The 12,695-nt window shown below is 45.9% G+C and overlaps 1 protein-coding gene across 9 annotated transcripts in view; it reads right to left on the bottom strand.

The window, feature by feature from the left end:
* The window catches only part of Parp11 (poly (ADP-ribose) polymerase family, member 11), a 46,359-nt gene that overhangs the window by 16,612 nt on the left and 17,052 nt on the right, over positions 1-12,695 (bottom strand). For 3 of the 9 annotated variants that reach the window (XM_063286574.1, XM_039108826.2, NM_001427787.1), the window contains 4 exon segments: positions 6,578-6,699; positions 4,318-4,445; positions 3,514-3,634; positions 890-965 (listed from right to left, as the gene is read on the bottom strand). In XM_063286574.1, coding sequence (XP_063142644.1) covers positions 890-965; positions 3,514-3,634; positions 4,318-4,443 — 323 coding nt within the window. In that variant the 5' untranslated portion in view covers positions 4,444-4,445; positions 6,578-6,699. 9 annotated transcript variants of the gene reach the window in all.

Here is a 12,695-nt window from a genome sequence, read left to right as displayed (position 1 = left end):
ACCGAGGAATGCAGACATGGTGCAGCAGGTAAGAACATATTCTCTGTGTCCCAGAGATGCAAGAAAACCATCATTATTTTTTAAATTATGATAAAGGAAAAGTATTTATTTATTTTCTAGCTCCCTCAACCCCTTCCTTTGCTCTACTTTTCCAAGAAATCCCTGGAAGGAGCCCAAGAGGACTCCTTACAGTTTCCACACTCCCACGCTTCTGAGCTGCCTCTTAAGTTCTCTGAATAGAAAAAAAAATCAATATTTGCTTGAGGGATTGTTCTAGAAAAAAAGGAGATATACTATTAATTTTTTTTCTTGTTTTCCATTCCCATGTGCAACAAATAAAATATTTATTGCCTCTGGCTCTTCGCAATTCTTTCTTCAGTCTATATATGGCAAAGGGAACCAAAGGAAATCATGCACCCCAGCAACAGGGAAGGCGCTGCACTGCGGCCCATGGTGGACCAAAGGCTTTTGGTCACTGTGGACTGGAGTCATATCCAAGATATACGGATGTACAAGCAGATGTCTAAGGCGGACGTGCATCAGTGCAGGGGTAGACCAAGTGGGCAGTTCTCTAAGATTTATGGTCAAATATCTGGAAAATTCTCTGAGCATATGTCCAGTTTAAATTCAAACATAAGCTCAACAGGCTACTTTAAGCAAAAACCACACAGCATCTTGTAATTCCCGCGCACACTAGCCTACGGACGGAAGAAAATTACACATGACAAGCAAGAATGAAGGCAGAAGGTAAGTCTGTCAGCGGAGGTGAGGATTAATACTGCAAGGGTCACTCCATGACATGAATGTCAGTCTACCCGGTGTTCTGCCAAAGAGTAAGAAAGAGCAGGGAAAGGGAAGCCCCGCCCTTCGTCCTACCCCTTTACAATACCTGAAGGCACTGATGGAGAAGGGAGCCCTTTTTATTAGGCGCTGTTTTCCAGTGACAAGATTCATCTGCTTCATTTCTGAAGACAAAGACAGACATATCAGATTAGCCGCAGATGCATATGGTGCTCTGAAGTGTCGTACAGATTAGTAGCCACAATACATGAAGGTTACATAGCTTTGGGGAGAGCTGATGGCTGGTATGTGACCCCTTTATCATGTGGAAAAGGCGCCAGGCAGGGCCCTCCTTCAGTGCTTGATCTAAGGCCCACACCTAGATGCTCATCTCACAGGCTGCTCCACATGCAAGGTGTACCTCTGTTAGAATGACACCAAAATACAAGAGTCCTAAAGGCAGGGAAGTTAAGAGTATAGAACAAAATCATAAAGATTTGATACACGGAGAAGTGCACTCTGGCTTCCCTAAGAATTTGAAAATTAGAAAGAGGTTGTTTCCATATAACATCTGCACGATGCATATAATTTCAAAACTGTGTATGTTTTTTCCTTACTCCTCTTTAAACTGAACACCTAAACCAAAGGCAGGGGTAGGGACGGGGACCTGGCCACAGATCCCAGTAGCAGAAGACCACTATCTAGTCAGTGTCTTCTGTCTACACCTCAGACATGGCAGCATTTACTAGGTCCTGTTTATCATCTCCCAGCTAAGCTGTAATCTTAGCATGATACTAGCCAGGTTACGCACTTGATGCCAGTGCACTTGTCAAATGCTGGTGTTAAGCGTGCTCTACCGCTCCTGTACTCTCCTAGATTCAGCACACCCAGAGCACTGTTACCGTTCAGGGAAAAGCAAGATCATTTCAGTACATGACACAAAACCTGTGCTGTCACCATCACAGCTGTCTCCATTTGAATTTACTTTCCAGAACTTTCAAATAGAGAAGCTGGTCAGTGGCAGGGTGACTGGGGTTGAGAACCCCGAAAACATGTGGAAAACTGCCACACACCACTGTCATACTTTCGCAAGGATTTTTTTTTTTTGATATGGGGTCTCCTGTAGGCAAAGATGGCCCAGAACTCATTAAGTAGCTAAGCCTACAACATGACCCTCCTGCCTCTATGTCCTGAGTGCTGGGATTTCAGGCATGTGCGAGCAAGCCTGGTTGATGCTGGGCTCGAGTTTCATGCACACTAGGCCAGTACTCTACCAACTAAAGTGCATTCCGAGCGTCTACGAAACCATTCTGGATAAATTCCATTTCCTGGAGGGAATCTTCCAGGGCGTATAGTTCACTGGTGAGTATTCTTAGACACAGTGGCCTGCTGAATATCTACCACATACTTTAACAAGCGTATCCCCTTTCTGAAGCCTGAGTCTGTGCACATCACACTGCGTCTGTTTTGCCTCCAAAACTGTGCTTGCATCCACACTAGTACAGAACTCTGGTAACATCTGCCCAACACCTTCTGCCTCGCCTAGAACAGAAACACCAATGTCAGCATCCCCCGTGGGCAGCCTGTTTGCCTAATGCTAGGTTTTAAAGTCAGGACTGGTTGAAAGTCAAAACAGAATGGTTTACATTCTTTTTTAATTTATCACCTATTCTTTGATTTTGTCTTGATAATCAGCATGTGCAAGGAAAGCACGTTTGTAGGCTTGTGTTTCTTAGCTATGTGTCTACACTGTGTCTACACTGTCCATACCAAACCCTTTACCACTTCTGGGAAAGCACTTCAGGCCTTATGCTCCGTCCTCAGCACAGCAGTACCATGGTTGGACAGTCACAGCTCAGCTACTGGAAAAGAAGAGCTGGAGGGCCAAGGTGTGGCACTACTAGATACACAGTTATTAAGAAGCTGCCCCACTCACCTCCTTCACATCAAGCCATACACACTGTGAAGGCGGCCTAGGACTTACAGACTGAATTCAACAGTGCTTTTGTGAGGCACCTGGTAAGGTGACCCCAGACTGCGGTGAGACACAGAGCACCGTGCATCCGAACTGAGGCCGATCTGCACATCAGCTAGGCTCATCTAGGAAAGAACCAGTGAATGAGGAACCACCACAAGCAGCAGCCACTGAAGAGGCAGCCATTTGACCTCAGTATCAACAGGAAGGTCACATGGCCTCACTTTGCCTTAAGAAAGTCACCAGCCAGCAGTGACTTTCTCTTTTATTATCAGCTTGATTTTTAAGATTAAAAAGTTTCCCAATTGAAGGCAGTCTCCAGGCTGCTGGAGTGCAGAGGAAATTGAGAGCTATAAGCCAGGCACAGTATTACAGGCCTGCAATCCAGCTACTCCAGGGGCTGAGGCAGGAGGATTGTGAGTTTAAGACCAGACCAGCAATACAGGGAGATCTCACCTCAAAAAACAAAACAAAACAAAACACAAAAAACAAGAGTTATAAAGAACTTTACATGAACTTAGAACACACGGCCAACAGCACATATGCTAACACACGAGAACATAGAAACATGCTTTATCACAGCAGTGCTGCTCAAGAGTCTAACTGCAGTTTTTACTGAGCTACTTCTGCAGAGAACAGGAGGGTTTACTTCATGCTTCAAGACATCTGGGCTAATCCTGCGCTTCAGAGCTGCACACTGCATTGTGCCGATAGTCTAGGAATATTCTAGAAACACACGACTAGGAGGGGAAACATACCTGCAAAGTCTATCTTGTAGCTGAATTTGGAAGTAGTAAAGGAAATGGAGCCACAAGGGTTTGTTTTGAAGCTTTTTTCGATATCTTCACTGCTAACTGAACATTGAATGTTGGTATCCGGCTTTAAGACAAACCAGAAAGTTGCATTTACCAGCTGTTCACAGTAAGGGCTTGGCCGCAGAAGTGGAGCTGAGGTCACAGTGCCTGAGAATGAGGGGTCCTACTGCCTGCTACTCTACCTCCCACACACACAGGGAGAGGCCACCAAGACTGTGCTTGGGAAAGCAGCTACTGGGACAAGGTCTCTCTAACAGCCTTTTCACAAATTCCTCAGGATTACTCTAAGTGGCTCAAAGTAAACCTTTCACCAGTCTGGTAACTGTAAAATGGGAGGAAAAACATCCCCAAACTACAAGGTCTTGCTTGGGCATTCAAGCCTTAGCTACTTTATGAGCGGGTGTACTTTCCTGAGTTCCTGTTCTGTGACAGAAGGTGGAGAAGAGCCATCTACCTTGGACTGTTGTGAGGACACACAGGACGCATACAGTACCTAGCATGACACCCAGAGCAGGTGCTTAACACGGACCGGCTCTTCCCTCCCTGCTTCTACCAGATGAAGCCCTAGTCCATGGCCCAGGCATGCTCCCTGTCTAAGTTCACTGCTCCTTCTGAGAGGTTACAGCCAAGGGAGGACACAGACTTCTAGCTACTCTGGTTCCCGTTAGGGCTGGTTCTCTCCAGTTTTCCAGGAATACGACTGTATACATCAGCAAGCCCTTGCCTGTCAAACTTGGGGCAGGGTACCTGAAACATGTGCCACTTTCCACACTCTGCCAGGTAGAACCAGCCCCACTGTGTGTCCGATGTGTCCATGTCATCCACATCACTCTCTGTCTTCTTGGGAAAGAATTCCTCTGTCTTGTGAAACATCTCTGGAGAGCCAGTGAGAGGCAGAGAAGGAAACAGCCATTAAGAACCAATGGACTTTCTATGGGGCATTCTATTTTATTACCAAGAGCCAGACTCAATGTCTTTCCCACAGTGACACATGGCAGCTATCTGCATCCTGGCCCTTGGAAGCAGCTTGACAAACATATCAGACTGATAATCCTGCTCAGGTGGGAAAGGTCAGTACCCACGGAGGCCCAGGAAGAGGGTCATCATTGCCTTGTTAGGAGCCCCTGCATCACACCTGCTTAAGATCAGATGTATCCTGGTTTCTACTTCAAATAGTCATCTCATTTAATGGTATGAAGAGACATTGCTAAAATATGGCGTAAAGCATTAAAAGGCTATAAAAGTAAAGAATAACACAACAAAGTTTTGATTAAATATATCTATACTGCTTTCATAAACACGTGGCTATATGCAGGAGTGTGTGCATGTGTGCAGGTACATAGGGAAGTTTGAATAGATATGATAGATACCTGTCACAGAGTTTTCTTAGCACCCAGAGGGTAAGGGCTGCAATGATGACAATCTCTAACTCTCATATGGCCCTTACTACGTGTCAAGCTCGCCTGAGAACCGCAGAGGTAACTTATTTAGGCTTAACAACAGCCTGTATAAGACAGGTACTCGTAGGATAAATCAAGAACTGAGGCAGAGAGATTCCGCAATAGGAAGCTAAGCTCAGGCAGACTAGCCGCAGGGTCTGTACGCATATGCAACACGTTATGCTCCTTTTTGCCTCACGATCAATGAGTTTTATAGTGCTGACTCAAACATTAACTGATGCGTACCTAATCTTTGAAAAGAAAAACTGATGTTCTTGGGTAGAAAGTGCGATGAAACCACCAGAAAAGAGACCCAGTGGCTGATAAAAATGATTTAATTTCATTTGGAATTTGACTTCCTCTCATCACTCTTAAAGGTTTTTAAATTATTGATCTAAATTTGCACAAGCAGCCTAACTATGGCTATATTGCCCTGAACAGGCCTGATCTCTGAAGCTGAGCAGGGTCAGGCCTTGGTAGTACTTGGATGTTCACATCCAGTCTAGACTATGACAGACAAGCTCTGCAGCTCCTGAGAAAGGGGGTGTAGAGAAATCAAAACAAAGCTCTGGGCCTAGTGGTGCATGCCTTTAGTCCTAGCACTCAGGAGCCAGAGGCAAGTGGATCTCTGAGTTCAAGGCCTGTCTGGTTTACCTAGAGAGTTCTAAGACAGCCAGGGCTACATAGAAGATTCTGTCTCAAAAATCCAATAAATAAATGAATACATTTAACAAACAAATAAATGTGCATGACTAACATGACATCTTCCTTGCAAGAACTCAGAGTACTTCTGCTGCAGTGTGTCTGCCCACCACACTTTGATCCTTGTCATTGTCTTACCTTCCCTTCCCAGTGAACCAATGCTATCATTTTATAATGTATCTCTCAGAGGGGTGTGTGTGTGTCTGTGTGGTGTGCATTGTGTGTCTGTGTGTGTGTATATGTGTCTGTGTGGTGTGTGTGTGTATGTGTCTGTGTGGTGTGTGTGTGTGTCTGTGTGGTATGTGGTGTGTCTGTGTGGTGTGTGGTGTGTGGTGTGTGTGTGTCTGTGTGTGTGTATGTGTCTGTGTGGTGTGTGTGTGTGTCTGTGTGGTGTGCATTGTGTGTGTGTGTATGTGTCTGTGTGGTGTGTGTGTGTGTGTCTGTGTGGTGTGTGGTGTGAGTGGTATAAAATCTTGTACACATCTACACACCTTTGGTTGTTTTTAACAAAGAATCTGTACTGCTTGATAAACTAGAAAATACTTTTAAGTCGTCATATAAAATGTAGAAGCTACGTAACCCGGGATTAGTTTTCCTTATTTTGTCTAGGTCACATTTCCCCACAGAAAACAGAAACTAGAGTTCCTTGCTCACTGGGTAGTTATTGTGAGTACCTGGGCTCTGGGACAGGGGCTCATTTATTTTGATTTTCTTATTCATGCCTAGAAACTCTCCAAGGATTGCTTTTCTGATTGTGTCCTTGTTTTTACTCCTTCATGTCTTACAAGTTGATTAGCTGCTAAGAAACGAAAGCACAGAATGGCCTGGGATTGGGGGCTTCAGGTTAGAATGAAGCATTCATTTACCTTATGTGTTTTGACCAGATAATAAAGACGATGACTTAACATGTAAAGACCCACTGTCCCGTTAGCTATTCCACACTCCTGCTTTCTTCTTCCAGCACTGTTCACCCCGCTCGGCCATTTCACTGCAGGACATGGAGAAAGAAAGCCAGGGCAAGGCAGGTTTAGTTTTGGAAACAGAGACGAGAAGCAAATACCTAAGGTAATACTGGCCTACAGGGTCAGTACTCTCTCTTAGAAAAGGGACAGGGTTAGCAGAAAGGTTCCCTCCCATGGCTACAACACAGTGTGTGCTCGGCCCTATGACTCTGCCTGAGCTGTCCTGGCTTACCCGACTGAGGCTGGGGTAAGACTAGAGTTCAAGGTTAACACAGAGAAACGGAAGGGAGGGAGAGAAGGAAGGGAGGGAGAGAAGGAAAGAAGGAGGGAGGAAGGAGAAGTAAGGGAGAAAGGAAGGGAAGAAAAGGAGAATAGAAAATGAGTGAGTGAGGGAGGGAATGAGGAAGTGCCTGGGAAAGGGAGGGAGAGGCAGAGAGGGAGGGAGGGAGGGAGGGGAACTCTTTGCCATAAATAGCCTTGACTGGCTAGGCCAGTTTTTGGTTACAATTCACACTATTTTCTCCTCCACAACCTTATATACAGGATTTTCCAATTAAAATCTAGGAAATTACAAAGCAGAAAATAATATGATTATTTTGTCTAGAATTGCAACATGTACAGTACAGAGAAGATTAAAGAAGCCCCTGAGGCCTGCTAGAATTCTGTCACCCTCCAGGTGCCCACCCCACGGTCTCATTTACACTGACAGCCAGGCCTCTACTCCTCTGCTGCCAAGCTTCACAGATGTGCTAGCTTCCTTTCAAACAATTCATCTCATCCCATAAAATACCACAGCATGTTTTATAGTGAGTTTCCTCTCCAAAGGAATGGCTATTTTATATAATTTGGCTTAAATACAACACTTTAGAATGCTGTCACCATAGTAACCACAGCTCTAGTTAGAACATGTCTACAGGTAATCAAAAGAACACATGCAAGCCATCCAGCACAAAGGTGACACTTAATGCACAATAGATGAATAGGCCAGTTCGGTTACAATGCCACATCTGGCCTGATCTTCCTGTTCCTAACTTCGAGAAAATGGCACTTCCTGTGCAGAAGGCTGCAAAGAAGAAACAGCTGCTTCAAGTGGCAAAGCATTTCTCATGGTGTCAAATGTGCATACTGGTGGAGGCTGTCTGCACGGTCATCCATCCGTGTTCACAGCACCGGGGCACACTCCGTCTGAATCACACAACCACAGCGGTAAAGCACAGGGCAGATGAGTTCAAGTCAACTCCTGGTCCATATCCCAGAATGCAATGCTGCATTCCAGACTTATCATTTCTAGTAAGAATGTTACTATAAATGTAAGTTATTTTATTAGCATACTTGAGGAAGTCACAGTTGGTGATGAAGACACTTTTGCCACTCTATAAAGAAGAATCAGGACTTGGTATTATGGCACAGCTGAATTCCCAGGACTTGTGGGGCTGACACAGGAAAAGACAAGTTCAAGGCAAGTATGTTGGGAGACACTGTCTCAAAGCATACACACTTCCGTGTACGTACACAAAGTAACATTTGTTTACATATTGCATGTATATAGGCATTCATGAGCCACACACAGACATGCACATGTGTGGATGTCATTAGACAACTTGTGGATGTTGGTTCTCTGTTTTCACCACGTGGGTCTCAGGAATGGAATCAGGTTATCAGGAAAGACAGAGTGAAAGAGCGAGAGAGCAAGAGAGGGGAGAGAGGGAGAGAGGGAGAGAGGGGAAGAGGGAGAGAGGGGAAGAGGGAGAGAGAGGAAGAGGGAGAGAGACAGAGACAGAGATAGAGGCAGAGTGCGAGCACACACATGCATGTGTTTCCAAAACCTGCTACTAAATGCTGGTCAGGGGTGAACCTTTCAGACTAACAGAATAAGGACATCTGGAAGTGGACCCTTTCCTAAAAGATCAGCTTTTCAACTAGTAAAACTGTTTTCAAAAGTCATTTAACTCTGGAGAGTATGCGCAGAAGGTTCTGTGAGTGACACACAAGAAAATGAACATCGTCTGTCCTGCTGGCTCTTCTGTGCTCAAAGATGGGGCCCCTGCACCCCCAGACCGAGGAAGATCGGGCTGTTGGTGCTCTCCTCAGCCCATGAGACAGCTCTATTTCAGAGAGAGAACAAAGGAAAAACTCCCTCTCCTAGTTCACACAAATGGTGGAAGGTCTATTTAAATCAGGAACCCAGAGACACTGTATCCTGACCATCACCAGTCCAAGTGGCTCCCTGGGAGAAGTTTCAGGCTAAGACGAAGAAGCCAAGATAGTAAAGGGCTGCTAGCTCCCTCACCCAGTGCCTTTTCAAGGACTACAATGTCACTCTTACAAAAGAGGCTTCCACCCTCAGCTGCAGGTGCAGTGACACTGGGACCCAGCTCAAAAGCAAATGAACACAAGGAAGGACGGGTACATCTCTGCCTGAAGGAGCAGGAGTATGTGGAAGAGAGAGTAGAAGACCCCGAGACTAAGGGGATTCTGAGAAACTGAACAGCTTCATGAAAAACCACAGAAAGGGAGGTGTGGACTGAAGCAGAACCATGGAGCCAGCAGATCCTACAGAGAAGGGGAGGCAGCAGCAAGGGGCCCTCTTAGATCAAAAGAGACGAAGGGATGTTAGAGCTCTTGGCCTGTACCCATCTAGGGAAGAATGGAACAAGATACTGGGCAGACCTGAAAGTGTTCCTACATGGCATCTATGCCCATCTACAAAGGAAGAAACGTAAGATAGGCAAAGGACTTCAACATCGCTCACACGGACAGACCACAGAGGATGCTATTCTGATCCATTGGCAGCAGAAGTTGATTGTTTTACTTAGTATGTGCTATGCACGCATCTCTGTGCCCTGATCTTGTATGTCTGGCTCACGTGTGGAGGCCAGAGGCCAATTTTCAAGAGTCATTTCTCTCCCTTTGCCACATGGATCCCAGAGATCAGGCTCAGGTCATCGAGTGTAGCAGTAAGGCTCTTTAGGCCATCTCGCCATCCCCAAGGATTAATTTTATGTTAGTTTACAAAGCAATGGGTTTCATTACAGCATTTTCATCAAATTAAACATATAGCTCAGTCGCCCTCAGCAATGTGGAAGACTGATTATCCAGGTTTACACTTACACACACACACACACACACACACACACACACACACACACACACACACACACACAAGATAATCCCCTGATTAGGTCCTCTTAGGAGTGACCCAAAAGGAAACCTCATAACGACTTTCTGGGTAAATAGTAATACAGCACCCCACGCATTCCCTGCCAAAGCCCCACTCAGCCACGAGAGCAATCTCCCAGCCACTCACAACCAAAGTAATGAGTAAGCAGCTGACTGCTTGGGGACTTCAGCCAACCTTAACCTGCAAGTGCTGCCTCAGCAGTCAGGACCGGAGGTGAGAGCAGTGTGAGGAAGGCTGCACTCATACACTAGTTCAGCCAAGTACCCAACCCTCACACAGAGATGGGACCCAAACTCCAGTGGCTAAGATAGGTCAGAACTGATCGAATAAAACAGGGTTCAGATATGGGGTTGTTTGCCCCTGACCCCAACACTCAGGAGGCCGAGGCAGGAGCACCGTGAGCTCAAGCCTAGCCCAGGTTGTATGGGGAGGCTCTGTCTCAAAATAAACCATTTAATTACTTTCACTGAATACCCATGTCTACACACACACACACACACACACACGAATGTATAAAACATGTAACTAAAAATAGGGCAATTGATGATGAAAATGTCTCACGAGAGACCATTCCTAAAGAGATGGTGACTGCACAGGGTGGTGGCAAGTCTTTCGTCTCTGAGCCTGAGGCACAAAGCTGGAAAGTTTAAGGCCAACCTGGACTACAAAGCATGTTTCAGGTTAGCCTGGACTTCAAAAGGAGACCTTGTCAATTAATTATCTAAAGTTAAAGAACGGTATAGCAGTAGCCGTTCCTTTTAGAAGTAGTACCATTTGCAGGGTTATGTCATCTCCCTTGTCTAACATTCTAAATGAAAGTCACCAAAATCACTAAAACATTAACACTTTCTCTGGATTTATGGAACCCAAAACATCTGGTGGCCTTCAGATAACATCTGGGCATGGACAGACACAATGCATATAAAGTGCCTTGAGTTTTAACTTGCAGAAAAGAGTGCTTATCCAAGAAGCTCTGGAACTGGTCCCGTGAGTGAAGGCTGACTGTCACGATCTGGTCAGAGCAAAGAACACCACCCTTGAGCCCCTCGCCTCCTTATAAACATCTGCTTTGTAACGGAAGGTTCATTCCGTTTCTCAGTACTCTGGCCTTGAATAAAGCTGGTTCTTTTCCCAACAACTCCTCTCTCAAGTACTCGCTTTGGAGTGGCACACAGATACAACAACAATGGAGATTAGGACAACTAGAAATTCTGGATTTGAAAAGTGTTAATAGCCAGCATGGAAAACTTACTTGAGGGACTGACTCTGAAAGCAACGCCACCAGAAAGAGTAGTCAGCCTGGCTGCAGACAGATGGGCAAGTACTCTGCAATGGGTGAACAGCCGTACTGCCTCACAACAGGGGCACAGGCTTAGAGACGGACTTGTGGGTTTCACTTCTTCCTCCTAGCACACATCTGTGTGCCCTGCACTTGTGTGTCATGTATCTTTTCCTTTCCTTGTCTTGCTTTCTTATCCTAGAACTTCTAAAGGAATTCCCAAGAAGGATTGGGCATGCCCGCCCTGCTCTTGACCTTAAGGAAAAGTGTTGAGTCTTTCAGGGAGGTGTATATCGGAGCCACACATGGTAGCACCCACCTGTAATTTCAGCATTAGAGATTCGAGTCAGCCTGGGCTACACAGCTGGATCTTGTTTTCAGATGTCTCCTGCATATCTGAGGCACTCTGCTTCAGGGTCAATGACTTTCTAGGACTCAGCTGTTGGAGTTGTAGGTGTTTATTATGGACAAGAGAATACACTCAGCAGAAGGACACACACACACACACACACACACACACACACACACACACACACACACACACATGATGAAGTCCAGAGAAAGCATGTGCGAGCTTCAGTGTCCCTTCCCAGAACACAGCACACAGCTGCCTCTCAGAAAACACTGCAGCCACGAGGTCACCTGAGCTCAGGGGCCAGGGCTTCTGCTGAGAATCACTGGATTCACAGTCCCCATGTGGCTGACTTGCATGTAGCCCCACATCACCAGGGGAAGCAGACGACCCACCCCAGGCATAAATATCTGCTCAAACTGGCGTAAGGAGGCGCAGGCCTCAGTCGTGCTCCTGTGCGTCTCTCAAGGCAAAAGCTCACTTCCTCAAGTTCCAAACTATGATGGAGACGAGCTGTGATCGCCTCTCTTGCATGCAGTGAGTCCCCTTCACCCCATGGTGCATATAGAGTTTTAAAGAACCCCAATCTACAACTTCAAGCCCAAATACTCCATTTTTAAAGATCTTATGCAGTTCAGACTAGCTTCAAACTCACTATATTGTAAAGGGACAACCTGGGACTTCTGATCCCCCTACCTGCCCCCTCCTAGCCCAAGGATTCCAGGCATGTACCACCATGCCTAGTTTATGTAGTTTTGGAGACTCAGGGCCTTGGGTATGTCAGGCAAGCTGTCTACCAGCGAGCTCCACCCCAGCCCCACTAATACTCCAAGTTTTAATGCTGAGAAGAGATGGGGTTTCCAGACCCTACCGAGCTGTTATTGTTTCCTGACACTGATGCGGCCAAGAGATGACTGAAGAACCCCTTTGCTCCTGTGCTTGGAACACACCCAGAACTGTTTAATTCTGTAAGACTGTTGTTTAGTTTGACAGAGAGCTAGAAAGAGTCCTCAGGGAGAAATCTCCTCACGGCATCTCAAGCTGTGTCTGATCTTTAGTCCAATACACCTCACAGAGCAAGCAAATGCAATTCTGGACAACCAGCACTTAGGGCATGGGACTTTTTAATTTAGTAAAACACTTACTAGGGGAGGAAAAAAAATCAAAGCATCTGGGTCTAATATACCTTGGGCAACCAGAATCAAATTAA

The sequence above is a fragment of the Rattus norvegicus genome, chromosome 4 (genome assembly GCF_036323735.1).
Source record: "Rattus norvegicus strain BN/NHsdMcwi chromosome 4, GRCr8, whole genome shotgun sequence".
Lineage (NCBI taxonomy): Eukaryota > Metazoa > Chordata > Mammalia > Rodentia > Muridae > Rattus > Rattus norvegicus.
This window is presented reverse-complemented; position numbering and strand designations above follow the sequence as displayed.